General features: G+C 44.6%; 1 protein-coding gene across 1 annotated transcript in view; it reads left to right on the plus strand.

Moving 5' to 3' along the window:
* Positions 1-27,184, plus strand: part of LOC115195345 (calponin-3-like) — a 29,191-nt gene extending 2,007 nt beyond the window's left edge. Inside the window, exons 2-7 of the mRNA XM_029755123.1 lie at positions 20,662-20,783; positions 21,466-21,532; positions 22,415-22,552; positions 22,970-23,086; positions 23,861-24,007; positions 25,457-27,184. Coding sequence (XP_029610983.1) covers positions 20,662-20,783; positions 21,466-21,532; positions 22,415-22,552; positions 22,970-23,086; positions 23,861-24,007; positions 25,457-25,822 — 957 coding nt within the window. The 3' untranslated portion in view covers positions 25,823-27,184. The remainder of the gene's footprint in view (positions 1-20,661; positions 20,784-21,465; positions 21,533-22,414; positions 22,553-22,969; positions 23,087-23,860; positions 24,008-25,456) is intronic.
* The last annotated feature ends 226 nt before the right edge of the window (positions 27,185-27,410 follow it).

Consider the following 27,410-nt stretch of genomic DNA (forward strand, 5'->3'; position numbering starts at 1 on the left):
GCCAGGTTAGGATAGGATACAGCCAGGTTAGGATAGGATACAGCCAGGTTAGGATAGGGTACAGCCAGGTTAGGATAGGATACAGCCAGGTTAGGATAGGGTACAGTTAGGATAGGATACAGCCAGGTTAGGATAGGATACAGCCAGGTTAGGATAGGATACAGCCAGGTTAGGATAGGGTACAGCCAGGTTTGGATAGGATACAGTTAGGATAGGATACAGCCAGGTTAGGATAGGATACAGTTAGGATAGGATACAGCCAGGTTAGGGTACAGCCAGGTTAGGATAGGATACAGCCAGGTTAGGATAGGATACAGCCAGGTTAGGATAGGATACAGTTAGGATAGGATACAGCCAGGTTAGGATAGGATACAGCCAGGTTAGGATAGGATACAGCCAGGTTAGGATAGGATACAGCCAGGTTAGGATAGGGTACAGCCAGGTTTGGATAGGATACAGCCAGGTTTGGATAGGATACAGCCAGGTTAGGATACAGGTAACCGATACAACTCAACTCCGCTATATGATAGCTCCGTCGTACATCGGGGAATTGAGTTTATTCGGCTAGGATAAGCCTACAGGCAGAGTTGAAAATATGCGTATTTGTTTTGGACGGGGGTTTATTCGATTCTGATGCACAATTGTGGTTGATGGGCTACGTAGAAACTTAGACAAAAAGTAGAAAATAGTTTACCCGGAGTTTCTCTCACATCAATTAAGATAGGAAGGCCTAAATTTACGAAATATTCCAATAAAACCAATCACTGGAAGTGGCATGAATGGAAGCCAAGTCCTATTCATTGTTTGTAGCAGGGAGACATTAAGGAGTCAGTAACGTAGGGGGGTGATGGATAGAAAGGCTATGCCCCCACATTGGGCAACCAATGGGGAGAGATTGACTTTAAATCAAATGTATTTATATAGCCCTTCTTACATCAGCTGATATCTCAAAGTGCTGTACAGAATCCCAGCCTAAAACCCCAAACAGCAAGCAATGCAGGTGTAGAAGCACGGTGGCTAGGAAAAACTCCCTAGAAAGGCCAAAACCCAGGAAGAAACCTAGAGAGGAACCAGGCTATGAGGGGTGGCCAGTCCTCTTCTGGCTGTGCCGGGTGGAGATTATAACAGAACATGGCCAAGATGTTCAAATGTTCATAGATGACCAGCAGGGTTAAATAATAATAATCACAGTAGTTGTCGAGGGTGTAACAAGTCAGCACCTCAAGAGTAAATGTCAGTTGGCTTTTCATAGCCAATCATTGAGAGTATCTCTACCGCTCCTGCTCTCTAGAGAGTTGAAAACAGCAGGTCTGGGACAGGTAGCATGTCCGGTGAACAGGTCACGGTTCCATAGCCGCAGGCAGAACAGTTGAAACTGGAGCAGCAGCACGGCCAGGTGGACTGGGGACAGCAAGGAGTCATCAGGCCAGGTAGTCCTGAGGCATGGCCGTAGGGCTTAGGTCCTCAGAGAGAAAGAGAGAAAATTAGAGAGAGCATACTTAAATTCACACAGGACACCGGATAAGACAGGAGAAATACTCCAGATATAACTTTCCATTGTAACACTAATTAACTGTACAGCTATCAGTCAGATGTTGGAATAGGTTCATTCATGTAAATTTAACAAAAATGTATGGTTTAAAGCCACACTCCTGAATGTGTTTCAATGACAGCCCGTATAAGTGAGAGAAATGTAACCATTTTCAAATTGTGTAGATGGAGTTGTGGATGTAGGTACTTACAGTCCATGAGAGATCACAATGGTAGTTTTATACACATTTTACAACAACAACAAAAAAAAAGATGAAATATTGAGGTAAAACAACCTTACAATTCTCTCTTACATTCAAGGTCAGACAGTTAAAGTAAACATAGTTAGTCTCAAATGGGCATGTAATTAGTTGAAATGAACATTGAACGGTAGGAAATAATGGGGATTGTATAAGTTGGCTGTCTGGATACTGTCAAGCTGTGCTCAGAAGAAAAGATCAGAGTAGTATTAAATCATTAGAGGAATGTCTTGTTCTTAGAACATTGGTCTCCTAGGCTACCAATAGGAAATGATTGAATCATGACGTCATCGGTCAGCCTACCCTTCGAAAACAGGCTGTCAAGGCCGGAGGAGATAGGCCCATGTTTAACGTGTTAGTCGGCTATTTGAAATTGTCTCGTGTTTACAGTTTCTGTCTGCCCAGTCTCTGTTTGCCTTGATAGCATTGGTGCCAACAGAAAGCAAACCAAGCGTTCTCTCCAGATAAAATATCAGCAGACTGTCATGGTCTATTTCCAGTTGGCCAATGATGAGAATATCTGGTTAAAGAGAGAAGACAATGGGCACTTTTCAACAAAGCTGAAGGAGTTATAAGACCAGGACAATGACTTGTGAACAACACAGTGGAATCTGGGATACTGGAAGTGTGTTGTCAGTTAGCAGAAAGCTGATCATCGACAGAAACCTATCAAGTGTTGTTAGAGTAGCTTTTAAGTGACATATTTCTACGATAGTGTGTCAAAAGTTGAGTCAGTAGTTTGTCAAACGTCAGCACATGTCAATGTATCAAGCTCTGACTGAATACAGAGCAGAAACTGGAGGAACCAGCATGCTATTAACAAATCTGTTGTAACAATAACCTGTGCTGAGGTCTCATTAAGGTCCCATGTCAGACATGCTTAGAATGCCTCAATGATCGATCTCTATCATCCCCATAGTCTCACATTGACACACTACCTGAACATGAGAAACTGGAACCTGGAAACCAAGGTTACCGGCAACAAACGACACAATCCGAAAGATCTCTGATTCACTGAGCTACAAGTCTGACATCTCTTTCTCTCTCACTGTCTTTTTCTCGCCTTTCTGTTATGAGTTTTGTCCTTTTGAGAAGTCTCTCTACCGGAAGATGGGATATTATGAGAACAGATTGACAGCTGTGGTTCCAGACAGGGTTAAAATCCTGTGTCTCAAACCATCTCTCTCTCTGTTTGTCTTGCCTTAATGAGACCAGACCATCTCATTCCTTAAAGGCCCAGTGCAGACAAAAATATCCTGTGTGTTTAATGTTCATTTACACACTGAGGTTGGAATAATACCGTGATGATAATGACCTTTTAGTGTAAGAGCTGTTTGAAAAGACTGTCTGAAATCTCTGCCTCTTTTGGCCTGCCTGGTGACGGCACCAGGCGGTAAATTAGTTAATAGACCAATAAGAAAGAGTGTTCCAAACCTCTGCCAATAACAGCTCGTTTTCAGTTTCCCCCTCCCCACTCAGACCAGTCCTAGCAAAGTTCTTGCTTGAAGTTCTTTCCAAAAAAAAAAGTTGTTTGTTTTCAATTAAAATGGTCAAAAGTAATCACAGTAAGGTATTTCATTTTTACCCAGAAATGATTTGATATTGAGATAAAAACGCCTGTATTGGTCCTTTTATTAACCACTTAGTGACCCCTGTTTATGTTTGCGGCGGTATGACAAGCTTTTGGGTGAGGTAATGTTCTAAACCTCGACTGAAATCAGATGCGCGAGCGTAGTTCAACCAACGCTGGGCTGGCCCAGCCGGGAAAACGTTTAAATGAAAATATCGTCTCTTGTTTTTCTAATGCTTGTGTGCTTTCCGGTATTTTCCAGGGTGGCTGCCAACACCGGCTTTATTTGAGAGCTGCTTGTATTAATATGAGGTGGATTCTGACAGCTGGAAATGAAAAGCAGCTTGGTTTTCTAATGTATACATGTGTTAATCTTGAAAGATGACCAGCATCTGTCAATCAACTACACTCGCACACAAAGGCACGCACACACCCACACTGAGTGGCGCAGCGGTCTAAGGCACTGCATCTCAGTACATAGAGGCATCACTACAGTCCCCGGTTCGAATCCAGGCTGTGTCACATCCGGCCGTGATTCGGGAGTCCCATAGTGTGGCGCACAATTGGCCCAGCATAGTCCGGGTTTGGCTGGGGTAGGCTGTCATTGTAAATAAGAATTTATTCTTAACTGACTTGCCTAGTTAAATAACATAAAAAAAGCAAAATAAACACACACACACTTTAATGATTCAAGTCCTTTATTTTTTTACTGAAAATAAGAAACAGCTTATAGAAAAAAGCTGCATTTTTGTAACTGTCATTGTGTTCAAAGTTACTTTCCCTAAGACAATTTTATTTATATAGTCCTTCAAATCATCATGTCACTCATTAGTAATCAAACAACCCTGAAGTGCTGTCCAGCGGGTCACCACCACTCTCTGGGGTTGAAGTGTTGACCAAATGTCTGACTGGTGTTACCTTGACCTTACTTCTCAAGTGTTTTAAAATAGAACAGGAATTCACACTGTTCCATCTTTTCTACAGCAGTTGGAGGGAACTTCAAGATGAATTATTTATCCAGTTCTTGAGGTCACTGCTCTTGTTTTCCCAGAATCTGGTGCTTTCAATGTGAAAGTGAGAATTGTTAATGAGGCCAGAAGGAGTTTGGTTACCACCGAGTAGCCTCTAGCCCAGTGGACACCAACCAGTCGATCGTGATCTTCAAGGCATTCCTAGTTGATCACCAAACATTTTTGTAGCACAAGCAATTAGAGTTGGCTTTTCTATCTTTTTTTTATGTTGTTGTGCTTAGCTGTTGACGGTAGATGTACTTGATGCAGAAACCCTGTTCACTGGGTAGGCAAAGTGTTCCTGTTTTGAACTATTTCAATTTGCCTGAAAAGACAAATTCTGCCTACCTGGAGGACCAAGAGGTCTGTGGATAAATCCAGTGTGCCTACTGCACCGGCCAATCAGATCGCTCCAGTCACTGCGCCTATAGGTTGCTTCCAAGAGCCCGGCAACAGCAAAGTTTGATACTAGCCTACGTGAGATTTTATAACTTTTATCAAACCATGATCAGAGAGAGACTGAAAGAATACAGCAAAGAGCTGCTTTTTAAGTTTTTATTCACCGTTTTCATTCAACTCTATTACAAAACATAAAATGCGCTTCTCCCTCCCACTCACAATGCAGCTGCAATGAATGAGTAGCCAAGTCTATCAATAGCCCTGCGTTTTTATTATTATTAGCAGCTCGTCGGGTCTATTTTAATATCGAGGAATTTTTCACTTTCTCTGTTCATAGGAACAACATGATTTTGTGCGTGAGGCAGATGTGGTTGTGGTGCGACTCGAGTGTCCCCTCTCTAGTCAGTCTCACCGGAGGTAAGGAAGGGGAGAGCAGGGACCGTGAGAGGCAGGCCCTCTGCTTCCCCCTCCCTCCATTGAGGCCAATGCCGTATTGGAAACTCGGAAATCTCAGACTTCTGACTTCAGTGCGTTCAATACAGCTGGGAACTCTGAAGAAAAACGAAATTCCACTGGGGAAAAATCATTTTCAACGGTCATCCAACTCGGAATTCAAAGTCGTAAACTCTGGCATCTTTCTAGAGCTCTGACTTTTCCACCTGAAGATCACTGACGTTGTGATTTTTTTCCTGAGTTCACCATTCTCTTGAAACCATCATGCCCATCAGATGCAGGTACCAACCAGTAAAATAAAAAGCTAATTATTTAAATGTATGCTCCACTGTGCCTCGCAACTGCTACACCAACTGATCTATTTTGTTATCAAAGCTTGAGTTTTGAAATACAGTATGGTCTGAGAAGAACAATATTGGCAGGCCAGGCATATAGCCAATATGCTGTGAAAATGTAGTAGACCTACTGCACAAACCTTATTCCTACAGAACTGTTTTTATCCCATAAGAATCTAAGCTCTGTCTAGCTATATGGAATTGTTTTAAGAAGGTCATACCAAGAATCATTTAGTGCCCAGTCCATCACTGGGACCAAGCTTCCTGCCATCCAGGACCAATATACTAGGCGGTGTCAGAGGAAGGCCCAAAAAATTGTCAAAGACTCCAGTCACCCAAGTCATAGACTGTTTTCTCTACTATCGCACGCCAAGCGGTACCGGAGCGCTAAGTCCAGTTCCAAAAGTTTCCTTAACAGCTTCAACCCCCAATCCATAAGACTGCTGAACAATTAATCAAATGGCCACACGGCCTATGTACATTGACACCCCCCCCCCTCTCCTTTGTTTTTACACTGCTGCTACTCACTGTGTATTATCTAACCACTAGGAGGCAGGTAGCCTAGTGGTTAGAGTGTTGGACTTGTAACTGAAAGGTTGCAAGATCGAATCCCAGAGCTGGCAAGGTAAAAATCTGTCGTTCTGCCCCTGAACAAGGCAAGTAACCCACTGTTCCCTGGTAGGCCATCATTGAAATTACAACATATCACTGGCATAGAAGAGGCGGTCAAGGTGAGGAGGAGGGTTAATTAAGATACTGTTTGAAGAGGTAGGGTTTCAGATGTTTTTGGAAGATGGGGAGGGTCTCTGCTGTCCTAGCTTCAGGAGGAATCTGGTTCCACCATTGGTGTGCCAGGACAGAGAAGAGCTGGGCTGAGCGGGAACTGCCCTCCCATAGGGGTGGGATGTAAGCACCGTGGTCTTGTAGTGGATGCGAGCTTCGACTGGAAGCCGGTGGAGTGTGCGGAGGAGCGCAGTGACATGAGAGAATTTATGAAGGTTGAAAACCAGGCGGTTGCAGTGTTCTGGATAAGTTGCAGGGGTTTGATAGCACAAGCGGGGAGCCCAGCCAACAGAGAGTTGCAGTAGTCCAGACGGGAGATGACAAGTGCCTGGATTTAGGACCTGCTCCGCTTACTGTGTGAGGTAAGGTTGTACTCTACGGATGTTGTAGAGCGAGACTGCTTTAACGTTTGCAGAGAACGACAGGGTGTTGTCCAGGTTCCCGCCAAGGTTCTTTGCACTCTTGTAGGGTGACACTGGTGTTTTCAACCGTGATGGAGAGGTCTTTGAACGGGCAGGCCTTCCCCGTGAAGAAGAGCAGCTCCGTCTTGTCGAGGTTGAGCTTGAGGTGGTGGGTCAACATCCAAGTTGAGATATCTGCCTGTCACGCAGAGATGCTGTCACCACCTGGGTGTCAGAAGGGGGAAGGAGAAAAGTAGTTGAGTGTCATCATCATAGCAATGATAGGAGACACCATGTGAGGATATGACGGAGCTGAATGACTTGGTGTATGGAGAGAAGAGGAGAGGGCCTAGAACCGAGCCCTGGGGGACACCAGTAGTAAGAGTATGTGGTGCAGACACAGATCCTCTCCATGTTACCTGGTAGGAGCGGCCTGCCAGGTAGGATGCAATCCAAGAGTATGCAGAGCCTGAGACGCTCACCACTTCTTTCTTTTCAATTGGTAATGGGGGACCTTTGGACGAGTCTTGTGAGGCCTGTGGGCCCCCCGACCATCCGCTCAATAAATAAATTGGCCCACGATTGAATCTAGTTGATGATCACTAGGCTACAGAAATAAACTTGTTTTTCAGCTGCATTTGAAGCTGAAAGTCATTAATGTTAGCAGCAAATATCAACTATGTATATATATCATGAATGGCACCCAAACTAGGTCTATCTGAAATATGAAAATGATCAATGAAATCACAGGTAGCCTATTGTTCTGGTAGAGACCAGAATCCTAAACTGTATTTTATATGGATGATCAACGTAGGCCTACTCTGTTTTTTGCCAGGCAAAACTGGAAGAAATGAAACAACTTCTTTCTGGTAACTAATCTGGATATACACGTCAGCCTTTGCACGTCAATTCTGATGACTGGTCATTGGCGTTGGTCAACAATCAAGACACGCAACTTTTTGGTTCTGAAGCATTGATGAGAATTTAACGACGACTTAAGGGCAGTGGGTTCGGAACAAGAACGACGAAAACATTTATATAAATGTTTTTTTATACCACCACCCAAAAGGGCACTTTGTAGACTGGAAGGGCAAAGGAGCATGTGCTCTGCACAGGTAGAGCCCTATCGGAGCATGTGTCCTGCACAGGTAGAGCCCTATCGGAGCATGTGCCCTGCACAGGTAGAGCCCTATCTGAGCATGTGCCCTGCACAGGTAGAGCCCTATCTGAGCATGTGCCCTGCACAGGTAGAGCCCTATCTGAGCATGTGTCTAACTCTATTTACATGTGGGATATTGTTTTTAAACAGGAACAAGTTCTGAGCATGTGCTCTGCAGATGCATGAAAAGTTCCATTACAGATGGGGAGAGAGAGGGAGAGCTGCAGGGAGGTGGGTTGCAGGTTGGACTGTTCCCATGCTATTTCCCTCACTGCATTTGTTCAGGCTGGATCTTCTTTTCACAGTGAGATTCTGATTCCTGAATTCCTTGTGTTGTCATGTTAAGCCCAGTGATGCTGTTTTGGGGTGAATGGGAAGTGATTCCTTTTCCTGAACCATTGTTCAGTTTCTTTTTTTTTTTTTTACTTTCAGATTCTAGTCCAGCAAGATAAATAGTGGGGTTTTCACCAACCTTGACATGTTCAACTTGGATGAGTCTTTGGGGATGAGTCTTTGGGAAGGATACTGTTATCTTGTGCATGTATTTGTTTGAGATAACACTATTGTCCGTTACAACACGTTAAAAGACTTGATGGAAAATGATTGACTCTGGTGGGCTTTTTGCAGGGATTTAAAAAAAAAAATTTTAATGGCAAAACCTTTTTTTAAAACACAAAGCAGACCAAACACTTTGGTCCTTTAAAAACCTGCTGTGCTATAGCTTGTGAAAAATGTGTGTTGACTCAGGATGATAAATGTTTGTTTTCCAACATTAAGGTTGTTTTCCTAAAGAAGTCAAATCTTCGTGTTTTTGTTTCCTTTTCATTTTTATTGAACTTTTTTATTTAACTTTCCAAGATACTAACTAGTACCACGATACTGGTATCGTCCCAAAAACTTGGTTATGCAGTATGTCTCAACTTAAGATTTGGCCTTGTGTGCCTAAATGTGAGATTTTTTTACGATATGTCAGTGCTTGGTTTTATTTCAGCACCAAGCTACAGTGCTTTCAGAAGGTATTAATACCCCTTGACGTTTTCCACATTTTGTTACATTACAGCCTTTTTCTGAAATGGATTAAAAAAAAAAAAATCCTCAATCTACATACAATACCCCATAATGATAAAGTAAAACAGGGTTTTAGAAATGTTTGCTAATTTATAATAATAAAAAAATTGAAATATTACATTTACATAAGTATTCAGACCCTTTACTCAATACTTTGTTGAAGCACCTTTGGCAGCGATTACAGCCTCGAGTCTTCTGGGGTAGGACGCTACAAGCTTGGCACACCTGTATTTGGGGAGTTTCTCCATTCTTCTCTGCAGATCCTCTCAAGCTCTGTTTGGTTGGATGGGGAGCGTTGCTGCACAGCTATTTTCAGGTCTCTCCAGAGATGTTTGATCGGGTTCAAGTCCAGGCTCTGGACATTCAGAGACTTGTCCCGAAGCCACCCCTGTGTTGTCTTGGCTGTGTGCTTAGGGTCATTGTCCTGTTGGAAGGTGAACCTATTCTCTGGAGCAGGTTTTCATCAAGGATCTCTCAGTACTTTGTTCCTTTCATCTTTGCCTCGATTCTGACTATTCTCCCAGTCCCTGCCACTGAAAAACATCCCCACAGCATGATGCTGCCACCGCCATGCTTCACCATAGGGATGGTGCCAGGTTTCTTCCAGATGTGACGCTTGGCATTCAGGCCAAAGAGTTCAGTCTTGGTTTCATTACACCAGAGAATCTTGTTTCTCATGGTTTGAGAGATTTTAAGTGCCTTTTGGCAAACTCCAAACGGGCTGTCATGTGCCTTTTACTGAGTAGTGGCTTCCGTCTGGCCACTCTGCCATAAAGGCCTGATCGGTGGAGTGCTGCAGAGACTGTTGTCCTTCTGGAAGGTTCTCCCATCTCCACAGAGGAACTCTAGAGCTCTGGCAGAGCTCTAATCGGGTTCTTGGTCACCTCCCTGACCAAGGCCCTTCTCCCCCGATTGTTCAGTTTGGCCGGGCGGCCAGCTCTAGGAAGAGTCTTGGTGGTTCCAAACTTCTATTTAATAATGATGGAGGACACTGTGTTCTTGGGGACCTTGAATGCTGCAGCATTCTTTTGGTACCCTTCCCCAGATCTGTGGCTCGACACAATCCTGTCTCGGAGCTCTACGGACAATTCCTTCAACCTCATGGCTAGTTTTTTTTCTCTGACATGCACTGTCAACTGTGGGACATTATATAGACAGGTGTGAACCTTTCCAAATCATGTCCAATCAATTGAATTTACCACAGGTGGACTCCAATCAAGTTGTAGAAACATCTCAAGGATAATCAATGGAAACAGGATGCACCTGAGCTCAATTTCAAGTCTAATAGCAAAAGGGTCTGAATAATTATGTAAATAAGTTATTTCTGTTTTCTATTTTTAATATATTTGGTAAAATTTCTAAAAACCTGTTTTTGCTTTGTCATTGTGGTGTATTCTGTGTAGATTGCTGAGGATTTTAAAAAAAATTATCCATTTTAGATTAAGGCTGCAACGTAACAACATTTTGAAAAAGTCAAGGGGTGTGAATACTTTCAAAATGCACTGTATACAGTTGAAGTCGGAAGTTTACATACACCTTAGCCAAATACATTTAAACTCAGTTTTTCACAATTCCTGACATTTAATCCTAGTAAAAATTCCCTGTTTTAGGTCAGTTAGGATCACCACTTTATTTTAAGAATGTGAAATGTCAGAATAATTGTAGAGAGAATGATTTATTTCAGCTTTTATTTCTTTCATCACATTCCCAGTGGGTTAGAAGTTTACATACACTCAATTAGTATTTGGTAGCGTTGCCTTTCAATTGTTTAACTTGGGGCAAACATTTTGGGTAGCCTCCAACAAGCTTCCCACAATAAGTTGGGTGAATTGTGGCCCATTCCTCCTGACAGAGCTGGTGTAACTGAGTCAGGTTTGTAGGCCTCCTTGCTCGCACACGCTTTTTCAGTTCTGCCCACACATTTTCTATGGGATTGAGGTCAGGGCTTTGTGATGGCCACTCCAATACCTTGACTGTGTTGTCCTTAAGCCATTTTGCCACAACTTTGGAAGTATGCTTGTGGTCATTGTCCATTTGGAAGACCCATTTGCGACCAAGCTTTAACTTCCTGACTGATGTCTTGAGATGTTGCTTCAATATATCCACATACAGATGAATGTGGTACCTTCAGGCATTTGGAAATTGCTCCCAAGGATGAACCAGACTTGTGGAGGTCTTGACTGATTTCTTTTGATTTTCCGATGATGTCAAGCAAATAGGCACTGAGTTTGAAGGTAGGCCTTGAAATACATCCACAGGTACACCTCCAATTGACTCAAATGATGTCAATTAGCCTATCAGAAGCTTCTAAAGCCATGACATCATTTTCTGGAATTTTCCAAGCTGTTGAAAGGCACAGTCAACTTAGTGTATGTAAACTTCTGACCCACTGGAATTATGATACAGTGAATTAAAAGTGAAGTAATCTGTCTGTAAACAATTGTTGGATAAATGACTTGTGTCATGCACAAAGTAGATGTCCTAACTGACTTGCCAAAACTATAGTTTGTTAACAAGACATTTTGTGGAAGTGGTTGAAAAACGAGTTTTAATGACTTCAACCTAAGTGTATGTAAACTTCTGACTTCAATTGTGTATAAACATTTCTAGCACATCCAATCTATTCACATTATGCTGAATGTTTTCAGCGCTAACGGATAGTGGTTAAATATTAATGAAGACCAGCTGGACAATACTTGGTCACGTGTGTGATTTTTAACAAATGGTTAATCAAGTGGGGGTCATTCTGGTCAAAGAATGTTCTGGTTTCATTCTATCGGTGAAGCGCCCGGTTAGAGATGACCTCAATTATTATAAGATATTGCGTAAATGGGAACGGTAACTTAATTGTAAGAAACTTTATGACTGTAGAATTGACTGGAACGTGTTAATTCAAAAGAGAGAAACAACACCGGACTGGATACTGATTTAAACAGCAATTGCCTCGACAGTGGTGTATCTATCCTACATTGAATTCATCATGTTGCACTTCTTAGGCCTTCTGTACCTCAAAACCTTCTCCTTCCAGATGTTTCTGCAGCGTCATCAGGAAATGCTTGGGCTACAGGGTTGGGTGGTGAGGAGGGGTTCCTGGCAACATTCCTAGAGAAGGACTGCTGTGCTGAGAGAGAGAGGGAGAACCGTAGAAGAAAAATCTCCTCTAATCTTCCCTGATTTCTCTCTGAGGAGGCTCAGTATGTTTTCTGGTGATGGTGGATTTCTAGCTGCAATCAGTCAGTGGCACAAAAAGCCTCAGATGAATTCCTGTAAATGACAGTGTGCTCTCAAGCTGTTCAGAAAGGAGGGACAAGTTCCTTCCACTCCTCCCAGTTCTTTCATTGAGCCAGAACACCAATTATGTCCTTTTACGAGATGGAAGGGCATTTGAAGATTTGCCCTTTTGTCTGTTATTAAGTTGAGAGCAGGGCCTCATTTCTGACATCAAATTTCAGAGGGAAACGGACACTCTCACACACACCCATTGCTTCAGAGAGGGCACGTCTTTCTGTTGAAAGCTTTGACATCCCAGCTGACAGGCTTTTGTGCGTGTGTGTGGAGTTTGCTACAAATTGATGGGCTTTTAGTGTCACAGGTCCTGAAAAGCTGTTGTTACCTCACTGTTTTTATTAGCAGCCGGTCAGTAGAACGTTTGGTTTGCATTGCTAGCCTGTATATGGCACCCCCCTTGAAGCCCAGTATTGGCATTTGGTGCTGACGAGGTAAATCTATGCACAGGGAATAAACTACATTTAAGCTGCTCAATGTCGAGGAAAAAGGTGTAAAAAAGAGTGGTCAGGTGTGGTCGTCTCTTTCCTCTGACTAGATCCATGGAGAATAAGAGCACCTCCTCCCAGCTGCCCACTGAAACAATTACCACCGATAAATCCACTATAATTGAGAATTTCAATAAGCATTTCTCTACGGCTGGCCATGCTTTCCACCTGGCTACCCCTAAACCCGGTCAACTGCCCGGCACCCTCCACAGCAACCCGCCCAAGCCCCCACCATTTCTCCTTCACCCAAATCCAGTCAGCTGATGTTCTGAAAGAGCTGCAAAATCTGGACCCATACAAATCAGCCGGGCTAGACTATCTGGACCCTCTCTTTCTAAAATTATCTGCCAAAATTGTTGCAACCCCTATTACTAGCCTGTTCAACCTCTCTTTCGTATCGTCTGAGATTCCCAAAGATTGGAAAGCTGCCGCAGTCATCCCCCTGTTCAAAGGGGGAGACACTCTAGACCCAAACTGCTACAGACCTATATCTATCCTACCCTGTCTTTCTAAGGTCTTCGAAAACCAAGTTAACAAACAGATTACCGACCATTTAGAATCCCGCCGTACCTTCTCCGCTATGCAATCTGGTTTCAGAGCTGGTCATGGTTGCACCTCAGCCACGCCCAAGGTCCTAAACGACATAACCGCCATCGATAAGAGACATTACTGTGCAGCCGTATTCATCGACCTGGCCAAGGCTTTCGACTCTGTCAATCACCACATTCTTATTTGCAGACTTGACAGCCTTGGTTTCTCAAATGATTGCCTCGCCTGGTTTACCAACTACTTCTCTGATAGAGTTCAGTGTGTCAAATCGGAGGGCCTGTTGTCCGGACATCTGGCAGTCTCTATGGGTGTGCCACAGAGTTCAATTCTCGGGGCGACTCTCTTCTCTGTATACATCAATGATGTTGCTCTTGCTGCTGGTGATTCTCTGATCCACCTCTACACAGACGACACCATTCTCTATACTTCTGGCCCCTCTCTGGACACTTAACTAACCTCCAGACGAGCTTCAATGCCATACAACTCTCCTTCCGTGGCCTCCAACTGCTCTTAAACGCAAGTAAAACTAAATGCATGCTTTTCAATCGATCACTGCCCGCACCTGCTCGCCCATCCAGCATCACTACTCTGGACGGCTCTGACGTTGACAACTACAAATACCTGGGTGTCTGGTTAGACTGTAAACTCTCCTTCGAGACTCACATTAAGCATCTCCAATCCAAAATTACATCTAGAATCGGCTTCCTATATCGCAACAAAGCATCCTTCACTCATGCTGCCAAACATACCCTCGTAAAACTGACCATCCTACCGATCCTCGACTTCGGTGATGTCATCTATAAAATAGCCTCCAACACTCAACTCAACAAACTGGATGTAGTCTATCACAGTGCCATCGGTTTTGTCACCAAAGCCCCATATACTACCCACCACTGCGACCTGTACGCTCTCGTTGGTTGGCCCTCGCTTCATACTCGTCGCCAAACCCACTGGCTCCAGGTCATCTACAAGTCTCTGCTAGGTAAAGCCCCGCCTTATCTCAGCTCACTGGCCACCATAGCAACACCCACTCATAGCATGCACTCCAGCAGGTATATCTCACTGGTCACCCCCAAAGCCAATTCCTCCTTTGGTCGTCTTTCCTTCCAGTTCTCTGCTGCCAATGACTGGAACGAACTGCAAAAATCTCTGAAGCTGGAGACTCATATCTCCCTCACTAGCTTTAAGCACCAGCTGTCAGAGCAGCTCACAGATCACTGCATCTGTACATAGCCCATCTGTAAACAGCCCATCTATCTACCTACCTCATCCCCATACTGTATTTATTTATTTATCTTGCTCCTTTGCACCCCAGTATCTCTACTTGCACATTCATCTTCTGCACATCTACCATTCCAGTGTTTAACTGCTATTGTAATTACTTCGCCACCATGGCCTATTTATTGCCTTACCTCATTTGCACTCACTGTATAGACTTTTTGTTTTCTTTTGTTCTTCTGTATTACTGACTTTATGTTTTGTTTATTCCATGTGTAACTCTGTGTTGTTGTATGTGTCGAATTGCTATGCTTTATCTTGGTCAGGTCGCAGTTGCAAATGAGAACTTGTTCTCAACTAACCTAACTAGTTAAATAAAGGTGAAATACTTTTTTTATTTTTTAAATCATAAAGATGAGCTTGTCTGTCTGACTCAGTGTGGATGACTAGAGTGTCTGATGTGCTTGTTGAAAGGCCATGTTTATAGGACATAGGCCAATGTTGAAGTGCTGTTTACAGTGGACTCTGAGCTGTTTATAATGGACTATGAGCTAATGGGTGACTGCAACTGCTCATCCGACAGTACCATTTAAAGAACAGTTACATTTACGCTTTTGTTTGACATTGTAGAAAAGTCCTGTTAAATCTCCATGGCATTATTCAATCTAATTGTGGGTAATTTACAGTACAGTACTTACTCATTGACACTGAAGTACTGTACATTACAGCACAGAAACACTAGTGGCAGAACAAATCATTTTCCCCATGTAGGCTTACCATTTTTAGCAGATCCTGTACATCTGTTTACACAAATGAGATTGTGCGTCAGTGTATATGTTATGCTGTGTGTTTGGCAGTTTGTCATTTAAGGATGGAGCATGGTAAAGGCTCCAGGGAGCCAGTGGGGATGTGTTCCAGCCCTTAACTTATCGTGTTCAGTGTGTGTACACAAGTGTGTGTGAGAGAGAGAGCGGAAGCAGCTGGAGAAGAAGAAGAGCATGCAGCTGTAATTGGCTTCACATTCACTTCCTCTGATGGCTTCTAGCCATGACCATGATCTCAATAGCATCACCTCCTGGTATTTTACAAGTGTTCCATCCCGCGTAACACTGTATTTCCCACCAAAACCAGAAGTGTCATTCAAAAGCATATAAATATGTCTGGATTAGATTAGAGTTTTTATCAGCATGAAGATTCCAACCTGATGCTACCTGAGCCCGATGAGACATATATTAAATACATTTAATGAGCCATACATTAATGACATTTAATGAGCCCTACGTTAACAACGTTTAATGAGCCCTACGTTAACAACGTTTAATGAGCCCTACGTTAACAACGTTTAATGAGCCCTACGTTAACAACGTTTAATGAGCCCTACATTAACAACGTTTAATGAGCCCTACATTAACAACGTTTAATGAGCCCTACATTAACAACGTTAATGAGCCCTACGTTAACAACGTTTAATGAGCCCTACGTTAACAACGTTTAATGAGCCCTACGTTAACAACGTTTAATGAGCCCTACGTTAACAACGTTTAATGAGCCCTACGTTAACAACGTTTAATGAGCCCTACGTTAACAACGTTTAATGAGCCCTACGTTAACAACGTTTAATGAGCCCTACGTTAACAACGTTTAATGAGCCCTACATTAACAACGTTTAATGAGCCCTACATTAACAACGTTTAATGAGCCCTACATTAACAACGTTTAATGAGCCCTACGTTAACAACGTTTAATGAGCCCTACGTTAACAACGTTTAATGAGCCCTACGTTAACAACGTTTAATGAGCCCTACATTAACAACGTTTAATGAGCCCTACGTTAACAACGTTTAATGAGCCCTACGTTAACAATGTTTAATGAGCCCTACGTTAACAACGTTTAATGAGCCCTACGTTAACAACGTTTAATGAGCCCTACGTTAACAACGTTTAATGAGCCCTACGTTAACAACGTTTAATGAGCCCTACGTTAACAACGTTTAATGAGCCCTACATTAACAACGTTTAATGAGCCCTACATTAACAACGTTTAATGAGCCCTACATTAACAACGTTTAATGATTGTGCCGTTGCCCAAAACATAAAAGCCCATAGATGTAGCTAGCTATAAGCTCTCTTGGGTAATAAATGAAACTAGCTCCAGTAGGCTAATCTTTTGGAGTGTGAACTGTATTACTGTACTGTATTATACTGTATGATATGGACTGGAATTATGCACCTCGTTCAAACCATGATAAAGCAGAGGAGAACATGTGATTCTGGTGCAGCACATGTGGCCTACAAAGTTACAAGTACAGGCTAGTACAGGCTAGTGCAGGCTAGTGCAGGCTAGTGCAGGCTAGTGCAGGCTAGTGCAGGCTAGTACAGACTAGTACAGGCTAGTATAGGCTAGTACAGGCTAGTACAGACTAGTACAGACTAGTGTAGGCTAGTATAGCTAGTGCAGGCTAGTGCAGGCTAGTGCAGGCTAGTACAGGCTAGTGCAGGCTAGTATAGACTAGTGCAGGCTAGTACAGGCTAGTACAGGCTAGTGCAGGCTAGTGCAGGCTAGTGCAGGCTAGTATAGGCTAGTGCAGGCTAGTGCAGGCTAGTATAGGCTAGTACAGGCTAGTGCAGGCTAGTATAGACTAGTATAGGCTAGTACAGGCTAGTGCAGGCTAGTACAGGCTAGTACAGGCTAGTGCAGGCTAGTGCAGGCTAGTGCAGGCTAGTATAGGCTAGTGCAGGCTAGTGCAGGCTAGTATAGGCTAGTACAGGCTAGTATAGGCTAGTACAGTCTAGTGCAGGCTAGTATAGGCTAGTACAGGCTAGTACAGGCTAGTTAATTTGATTTTAATTTTGAAATATAATGGGGCCTATGTGTATAATTAGTAGGCTGACGCACATGTACCTTTCATAACATTTCCCCTAATGTTATTAGCCTACCTCCTCTTTCTCTCTCTAGCGTTGCTTCATTCCTTCCTCGCTTTCAACAGTTAAATGAAATACGTTTCGTTGTCCTTATCTTCATTCTAATGACATCCTTATATAATATAGGACAAGTATTAGATGCAGAAGGCTTTCACTTCTCTTCATGAAGATTGAATGGTTATGGGTCTGACTCAATAACTGCTATTAGGTCTACCACATTCACTCTTCTTTCAGTCTACCCCCTGAGTTCTATAGGATGCTTTATTTAACATTCAGCAAACAAGAGCTTGTGTCCCTCTTCCAATAGTTTATTCATATAACAAATTCTAGTAAAATGTCCAGCAAGCTATTCTAGTCTAGCTTTTCCTGCATGGGACTCCAAGAGCTAAGGAGCATTTGTTTTAAGGAGAGAGGCCAGTGGAGCACAGGTCTGTACGTGTTGCACAAGAGACAGAGGCTGTAACTTCAATGCTTATTATCCATAGCCCATCATTTATTAGCTAAATATTATGCTAATAATGCATTTTAATGTATTACCTGAAAGAGGCAGGCTATGGCATTTATATACTCTGTAGGGCTTTATGTCAATCTAGAACAGGAGTATCTATTGGATGCAATTTGAATGGTTGATGGAGAGAGAGAGACTGCGAGAGAGAGTGCACTGATTTAAAGCAACGATATTCGAGTGATGGGCTGTTTTTTAAAACTCTGCAACTGCAATTTGAAAATAATGATCTTTACAATTAAAAAACAATGTGACCCCTGAAAGCCAGATGGAGATGGGTAAATTAGACCCTCATTCGGTCTGCTACAGAAGATGTAGGCCTACCTGGCTGTAGAGGAAGCTAGATGGAGATGGGTAAATTAGACCCGCATTCGGTCTGCTACAGAAGATGTAGGCCTACCTGGCTGTAGAGAAAGCCAGATGGAGATGGGTAAATTAGACCCGCATTCGGTCTGCTACAGAAGATGTAGGCCTACCTGGCCGTAGAGAAAGCCAGATGGAGATGGGTAAATTAGACCCGCATTCAGTCTTCATATTAGATGAAGGCCTACCTGGCCGTAGAGAAAGCCAGATTTAGACATTGCATATAATAATTTAGCGGTTTCTCGCAGTTATTTATCCCATGAAAAGGGAGTGGTTTTGGGCGGTAAATCTCGGTAACCGAGTTCCCTCCATTCAACCCTAATCACTTCCTCTCAGAGCTGTGTGCTGATGTCTGACGCTGGGAGAACACGCTGTCCTTACAGCATCAGGCCACACAATGAAACGACCAGTGTCATATCGCATCCTGATACTGGCAATAGTTTAGGACTAATACACTCAAGGAAAAGATATCAGACCAGTCAATAAATGCCTTGATTTTTCAGTCAACAGCTTCTCTTTTGTTCTCAGTATAAATAATGTGCTTGCATAATGGGTTATTTAACTGTCAGAATTATCTCCCCTGTGAATTGCATTTGATGTAGAGTCATAAATTGTTTATCTATTTATTTTTCTCACACTGACTTTATTGAAGCAAAGGTGTAAATCTGAAAGTATTAGGGTGTGACAACCCTGAGGACCTGTTTGTTCTTCAGACCTTGTTGTGGCCAATCCACATCACATGAATCAGTCTGCTAAATGTCTGGTTGGCAAAACAACATTTAAACGTTTGAGCTTCAACCCTCCAGTCTACCCCTCCGCCAGATGACTTACCTCACAGCTCAATGCTCGGGTGGAGGCTGAATATAACGGTGTAACGATGTGTGCTGAGAGTCGGGAAGCAAGTTCAGGGAGTGAGTGTTTTAATAAAATTAAAGGAACATAATACAAAACAAGAAACAATAACGCCTGGGGAAGGAACCAGGGAAGTGATGGAGTCCAGGTGAGTCTGATGACGTGCAGGTCCGCGTAACGATGGTGACAGGTGGGCGCCATAACGAGCAGCCTGGTGACCTAGAGGCCAGAGAGGGAGCAGCCTGGTGACCTAGAGGCCAGAGAGGGAGCAGCCTGGTGACCTAGAGGCCAGAGAGGGAGCAGCCTGGTGACCTAGAGGCCAGAGAGGGAGCAGCCTGGTGACCTAGAGGCCAGAGAGGGAGCAGCCTGGTGACCTAGAGGCCAGAGAGGGAGCAGCCTGGTGACCTAGAGGCCAGAGAGGGAGCAGCCTGGTGACCTAGAGGCCAGAGAGGGAGCAGCCTGGTGACCTAGAGGCCAGAGAGGGAGCAGCCTGGTGACCTAGAGGCCAGAGAGGGAGCAGCCTATTGACCTAGAGGCCAGAGAGGGAGCAGCCGGTGACCTAGAGGCCAGAGAGGGAGCAGCCCGGTGACCTAGAGGCCAGAAAGGGAGCAGCCTGGTGACCTAGAGGCCAGAAAGGGAGCAGCCCGGTGACCTAGAGGCCAGAGAGGGAGCAGCCCGGTGACCTAGAGGCCAGAGAGGGAGAAGCCTGGTGACCTAGAGGCCAGAGAGGGAGCAGCCTGGTGACCTAGAGGCCAGAGAGGGAGCAGCCTGGTGACCTAGAGGCCAGAGAGGGAGCAGACTTGTGACCTAGATACCAGAGAGGGAGCACACGTGACAAACAGATGCACTAAATGGCCCATAGGCCTGTGGTTAAATGTAGTGCACTAAATGGCCCATAGGCCTCTGGTTAAAAGAAGTGCACTAAATGGGGAATATAGTGCCATTTGGGACAAATCCGTAATCTCGGCCCCTGACAGCACTGTAACAGCCTGGCTAGCTGACATCTGAAGTGTACAGATTCTTCTCCAAGGGAAAACGGTGTTCTAATACAAAGTAGATTATGAAACACACAATCCAAACCTGTCCCGTGATATTTCCCTCCCGTAGCTGATTCGGTGAGTGTTTGCACGGCCGGCGTTCATTCGTTGTGATCTGACACAGTGTGTAAATAGAGAGAAGCTGGTGATTATGTAACACATGGACGTCTCCGCTGGGTTTATTGGTATGAGATGTGATTTTTGTTGTCAGTTCCTTAGTTCAAAGCAGCTTGAGACATTTTCACATCTCTTAACCCTGTCAAATGAGGAACTACATCTATCAGAAGGATATATTTATTGAGGCAGTTGATGGATGAGAGTTTTTAATGGTGTTGTTACAAAGATACTAGTCTCATGTGACAGACTTGAACATAGTATCTGGCCAGGATACCAGGCCAGGACATGAGAGATATGGCTTTAAGTTCCAAGATTACAAAGATAGTGTCTTTAGTAAAAGTTACTAACTGTTCTCAGATCGCAGGGAAATATGACATGCAAAAGGAGGAGGAGCTTCGGTTCTGGATCGAGGAAGTGACGGGGATGACCATAGGAGAGAACTTCCAGAAGGGCCTGAAGGACGGAATCATCCTGGGAGAGTAAGTGTGCTGTGATCTGATCTGATCTGATCTGTAGCTGATGTTTGCTGGGTGGAAACACTGACATTGATTTTACATGAGTAATCAATCACACTCCTGTCACTGTCCACAGATTGATGTCATGATTAGCATCTTGTCTATTTCCCATCCCAGTGGAATACACATTTGATACACATGTCCATTCTGCAGATATTGTCCTCCCCAAGATTCACTTGTTAAAACTACTATCAGTTTGTCGTAAGATGTCATTTTTACATTGAACATGAGTGCTTTAAGGAACATGGGTACTTTAAGGAACATGGGTACTTTAAGGAACATGAGTGCTTTAAGGAACATGGGTACTTTAAGGAACATGGGTACTTTAAGGAACATGGGTACTTTAAGGAACATGGGTACTTTAAGGAACATGGGTACTTTAAGGAACATGGGTACTTTAAGGAACATGGGTACTTTAAGGAACATGAGTGCTTTAAGGAACATGAGTGCTTTAAGGAACATGAGTGCTTTAAGGAACATGAGTGCTTTAAGGAACATGAGTGCTTTAAGGAACATGAGTGCTTTAAGGAACATGAGTGCTTTAAGGAACATGGCTGCTTTAATGAACATGAGTGCTTTAAGGAACATGGCTGCTTTAATGAACATGAGTGCTTTAATGTATGACACTTTCACTCCTTTCCCCCAGATTGATAAACAAACTGCAGCCCGGCTCGATAAAGAAAATTAACCACTCACAACTGAACTGGCACAAGGTAGGCTAATGCTCTGAACTGGCGCGAGGTAGGCTACTGCTCTGAACTGGCACGAGGTAGGCTACTGCTCTGAACTGGCACGAGGTAGGCTGCTGCTCTGAACTGGCACGAGGTAGGCTACTGCTCTGAACTGGCACGAGGTAGGCTGGTGCTCTGAACTGGCACGAGGTAGGCTACTGCTCTGAACTGGCACGAGGTAGGCTGGTGCGCTGAACTGGCACGAGGTAGGCTGGTGCTCTGAACTGGCAGGCTCATGTCTTCGTCAAACATAACCTCAGTGTATGGTGTTGTTCACACCCTTCCATAATAATATGAACACTTTTTCCAAGAGAGCACAGAAGCCGTAGAGTGGCTATTCACGTCATTAAACACCATTTAAGACCTGTAATAATGTCCTGCCTGGAGAATAAATGGATTCATTCATTAAGCCTTCACCTCTCTCTCTCTCTCTCTCTCTCTCTCTCTCGCTCTCTCTGTTTCTGTCTCTCTCTCTGTCGCTCTTTCTCTCTCTCTGTCGCTCTCTTTCTCTCTCAACACCTTTAAGGAGTTATTACTTTCTGATGTTTTTACCTAACCCCCTCCCCATCCCTGCTATGCCCCTCCCCATCCCTGCTATGCCCCTCCCCATCCCTGCTAACCCCCTCCCCATCCCTGCTAACCCCCTCCCCATCCCTGCTATGCCCCTCCCCATCCCTGCTATGCCCCTCCCCATCCCTGCTATGCCCCTCCCCATCCCCTCTGTGTTCTGGGGCCTGTTCAGGAGGATGTAACATCACAGAACATTCATATAGAAATGTATGGTGTAGAAGGGATAGGATTGTCTTGTCAGATAGAATAGGGAATAGTACCAGCTCTGTTATCCGTGTTGTTGTGTTCCCCCAGCTGGAGAACCTTGGCAACTTCATCAAAGCCATCCTGGCCTATGGCATGAAGCCTAATGACATCTTCGAGGCCAACGACCTGTTTGAGAACGGCAACATGACCCAAGTCCAGAGCACATTGCTCTCCCTGGCCAGCATGGTGAGGGGGGGGTAGAAAGACTTTCCTACACGTTTTCTGTGATAATACATTTTAGATTTCAAAACATACAAGAATACATGTTATGGTAATAAGTGTATACTGGGACAGTTACAGTAAAGTGTTACCAAGACTTTCTGATGGGGTTCCTTCTCTGGGGACAGTTACAGTAAAGTGTTACCAAGACTTTCTGATGGGGTTCCTTCTCTGGGGACAGTTACAGTAAAGTGTTACCAAGACTTTCTGATGGGGTTCCTTCTCTGGGGACAGTTACAGTAAAGTGTTACCAAGACTTTCTGATGGGGTTCCTTCTCTGGGGACAGTTACAGCAAAGTGTTACCAAGACTTTCTGATGAGGTTCCTTCTCTCCAAGAGACTTGTAGCATCAATATATTTCCACATGTTTATCTCATTCCATAGGCAAAGACCAAAGGCATGCACACATCGTGTGACATTGGTGTAAAATACGCAGACAAACAGACACGCCATTTTGATGATAGGAAGATCAAGGCTGGACAGTGTGTCATCGGACTGCAGGTACGACATGATGGGGATGATGTGTGATAGGTTGTTAGGCTCTGTTACTGGATGTGACTATGCAATAAAACGTGTTGTTTTTGTTCATTATTCTGCAATATTTTGCCAGTGGAAATCATCCCGATAATATGTTTATATGTAGTTTATGTCACTGATTCTTCAAATGTAATACATGCACAATCGCCCTGTATTGGAGGTCAGATACCTGTATAGGAGGTCAGATACCTGTATAGGAGGTCAGATACCTGTATAGGAGGTCAGATACCTGTATATGGAGGTCAGATACCTGTATATGGAGGTCAGATACCTGTATATGGAGGTCAGATACCTGTATATGGAGGTCAGATACCTGTATATGGAGGTCAGATACCTGTATATGGAGGTCAGATACCTGTATAGGAGGTCAGATACCTGTATATGGAGGTCAGATACCTGTATATGGAGGTCAGATACCTGTATATGGAGGTCAGATACCTGTATATGGAGGTCAGATACCTGTATATGGAGGTCAGATACCTGTATATGGAGGTCAGATACCTGTATATGGAGGTCAGATACCTGTATATGGAGGTCAGATACCTGTATATGGAGGTCAGATACCTGTATATGGAGGTCAGATACCTGTATATGGAGGTCAGATACCTGTATATGGAGGTCAGATACCTGTATATGGAGGTCAGATACCTGTATATGGAGGTCAGATACCTGTATATGGAGGTCAGATACCTGTAATGGGTCTATTCAGCTAATGGTTCTATGTTCCTGCGTGTTTAGATGGGGACCAACAAGTGTGCAAGCCAGGCTGGTATGACAGCGTACGGGACAAGGAGACATCTTTACGACCCAAAGACCCAGACAGACAAGCCTTACGACCAGACCACCATCAGTCTGCAGATGGGCACCAACAAAGGAGCCAGCCAGGTGAAGCCAATGATGTATTTTAACACTACTAGCATGTCAGCGGGTGGAACCCACACAGTTGCTTTTACAGTGGTCCACTTCCCCTATTGAAACCATGATGGAACCAATGTAATGAAAGGAGCTACCCAGCAAGTTTTACTCTCAAAAGAGTTGGGGGAATGGAACAGTGAGCCTGGGGGGAATGGAACAGAGAGCCCGGGGGGGGAATGGAACAGAGAGCCTGGGGGGGAATGGAACAGAGAGCCCGGGGGGAATGGAACAGAGAGCCCGGGGGGGGAATGGAACAGAGAGCCCGGGGGGAATGGAACAGAGAGCCCGGGGGGGAATGGAACAGAGAGCCCGGGGGGGGAATGGAACAGAGAGCCTGGGGGGAATGGAACAGAGAGCCTGGGGGGAATGGAACAGAGAGCCTGGGGGGGAATGGAACAGAGAGCCTGGGGGGAATGGAACAGAGAGCCTGGGGGAATGGAACAGAGAGCCTGGGGGGAATGGAACAGAGAGCCTGGGGGGAATGGAACAGAGAGCCTGGGGGGAATGGAACAGAGAGCCTGGGGGGAATGGAACAGAGAGCCTGGGGGGAATGGAACAGAGAGCCTGGGGGGGAATGGAACAGAGAGCCTGGGGGGGGAATGGAACAGAGAGCCGGGGGGAATGGAACAGAGAGCCTGGGGGGGAATGGAACAGAGAGCCTGGGGGGAATGGAACAGAGAGCCTGGGGGGAATGGAACAGAGAGCCTGGGGGGAATGGAACAGAGAGCCTGGGGGGAATGGAACAGAGAGCCTGGGGGGAATGGAACAGAGAGCCTGGGGGGGAATGGAACAGAGAGCCTGGGGGGAATGGAACAGAGAGCCTGGGGGGAATGGAACAGAGAGCCTGGGGGGGAATGGAACAGAGAGCCTGGGGGGAATGGAACAGAGAGCCTGGGGGGGAATGGAACAGAGAGCCTGGGGGGGGGAATGGAACAGAGAGCCTGGGGGGGGGGGGGAATGGAACAGAGAGCCTGGGGGGGGGGAATGGAACAGGGAGCCCGGGGGGAATGGAACAGGGAGCCCGGGGGGAATGGAACAGAGAGTTGTGGGGGGGGGGGATGGAACAGAGAGTTGGGGGGGGGGGGAATGGAACAGAGAGTTGGGGGGGGGGGGATGGAACAGAGAGTTGGGGGGGGGAATGTAACAGAGAGCCCGGGGTAATGGAACAGAGAGCCGGGGGGGGAATGGAACAGAGAGCCGGGGGGGAATGGAACAGAGAGCCGGGGGGGAATGGAACAGAGAGTTGGGGGGAGTCTAGATCTACTTTGCACATCACCATAATCACATTGTTGATAGTACATAATACCCGTAGTTGTCTTGAAGAAGACCATCCAGGTCAATATTCCTGCCTTATAACTGTTTTCTTGGAAATCTCCTAAATGTGTCCCTGTCCTCCTCTCTTCTCCGCTCCTCTCCTAGGCCGGTATGTCCTGCCCGGGAACGCGTCGTGACATCTTCGACAATAAGCAGGTGCAGCAAGTGGACAACTGCACCATCTCCCTGCAGATGGGCACCAACAAGGCAGCGTCCCAGAAGGGCATGAGCGCATATGGCCTAGGACGCCAAGTGTACGACCCAAAGTACTGCGGCTCGCCCACCGAGCCTGTCATTCATGCCGACGGGAGCCTGGGCACCAACTGCTCAGAGATCAGCGACAGTGACTATCAGGCTGAGGAGTTCCTCCAGGAGGGAGAGGGGGAGGAGTACCCAGTGGCTTATCAGGAAGAGGACAACTACAGCGACGTGGCCCACTACAACGAGGTCGACCAGGGCATCGACTATTAGGGCTGTCCCTTCAGGGCCATCCGGCACTGGCCTGGTCCCAGATCTGTCTGTGCTGCCAGACTAATCCGGCTCCACCACAACGGCCGCTAGACGGAACAGTTAAACAGTGTATTTTATCCACAACAAACAGAGCCAATCTTTTTCCTCTGTTGACTTCTGTTTATCGTTGTTTTTAAATTGAAGCCTAAGAGAGAAATATTACTTCTTCACCTCCTCCCAACTCTTCTTCCATTTGAGCAGCAGTGGTTTCAGTCAGTTAAAGTATGTAATGTCCTGAGATCCAGTGTTGGAGATGTGCTATATATTAGGATTGAGAACATTCCTTCTAAATCGACTGTTACATTATGAAGTATGGGACATTGTGACGTAAACGTTGTATCGTCTGCATCCATTCCACTTTTTTATCCCCAGACTTGCTTTACTGATTGACTCATCCCTTTAAAGGAATTCACACAATCATGCCAGTCTTAAAAGGTTCACCAGCTGCTTTTATCTGTTTTAAATTTACCCATCTTTACCCATCTCCTAGACAACCTAAAATGACCAATATTACCTTTTTATTTTATTGATACAAATCAAATTGAGTGAAAATGTTGAGTCAGGACATTTAATCTATTTCATTTTAGCAGGTTTCAATCTCAACCAAATGGACCATTTAGCTTTATCCTGAAGTGAGTACGGTCTAATGGCATTTCCATTAGACCAGATGACCAAACCAGAATGTTCTGCTTTTATTGCATACAGTATGGCTAATCTTATCACGGTGTGTTATTTAACCAGGAAAATAGCCTTGAGGTTAGAAACCTCTTTTTTTTCTAGGGTGACCTACCAAGAAGTCAGCAGGAAGTAGTCAGTGTGTACACGCAACACAATACATTAAACACTATTAGAATGGTCAATTACGTTCCCTTTTCTATCAGAGCTTTAAACTCGGGCAGCGGCACCATCTCTTCCAGTTTGAAAGTATTTTGCAGCTTGTCCCAAGTACAGGAAATGTTGTAGGAGAAGGATTGTTTCCCCATTTCAGTCCTTTCCCTAGGAACTGACTGAGAGTGGAGGCTTTTGGATTGTGATGGTGTTAGTCAGGAGTAAATATATGTAGGGAGTATTACAAGCACTGCCTTGTACACAAATATGTACCAGTTCCTTCTGGTAGGAAGCGAGGGCCACTTCACCATGTTATATAGTTGACAGTGATGGGTGAGTGGTCTTGCGTTTAGTTATGACCCTAAGTGCTCCTTGATACACCGCGTCCAGCATAATCCAACACAGATAAAAAAAATGGCCCTCGCACAGATCCTTTCTAACTGACATAGAAAAACAAGATTTGTTCCTAAAAATAAAAATCTAATTTCAGCTTCAGTTTCTTTGTCAAGTTTTTAATGTGCTGTTTGAAATGCAGCTGTTCATCTAAATACATGCCTAGGTACTTATAAGAAGAGATGCCATTTAAAGTAAAAATCTGCAAATGACTCCATTTGTCTGCTTTGAGATTAGACAAAACCATGTACTGAGACTTTCTGGCTTTCAGCACAGTTTCAGGTGGAAGAGTTGTTTCTGAATGACATCCAAAGCCAGTTGCAAATCC

Source organism: Salmo trutta, chromosome 6, assembly GCF_901001165.1.
Source record: "Salmo trutta chromosome 6, fSalTru1.1, whole genome shotgun sequence".
Classification (NCBI taxonomy): domain Eukaryota; kingdom Metazoa; phylum Chordata; class Actinopteri; order Salmoniformes; family Salmonidae; genus Salmo; species Salmo trutta.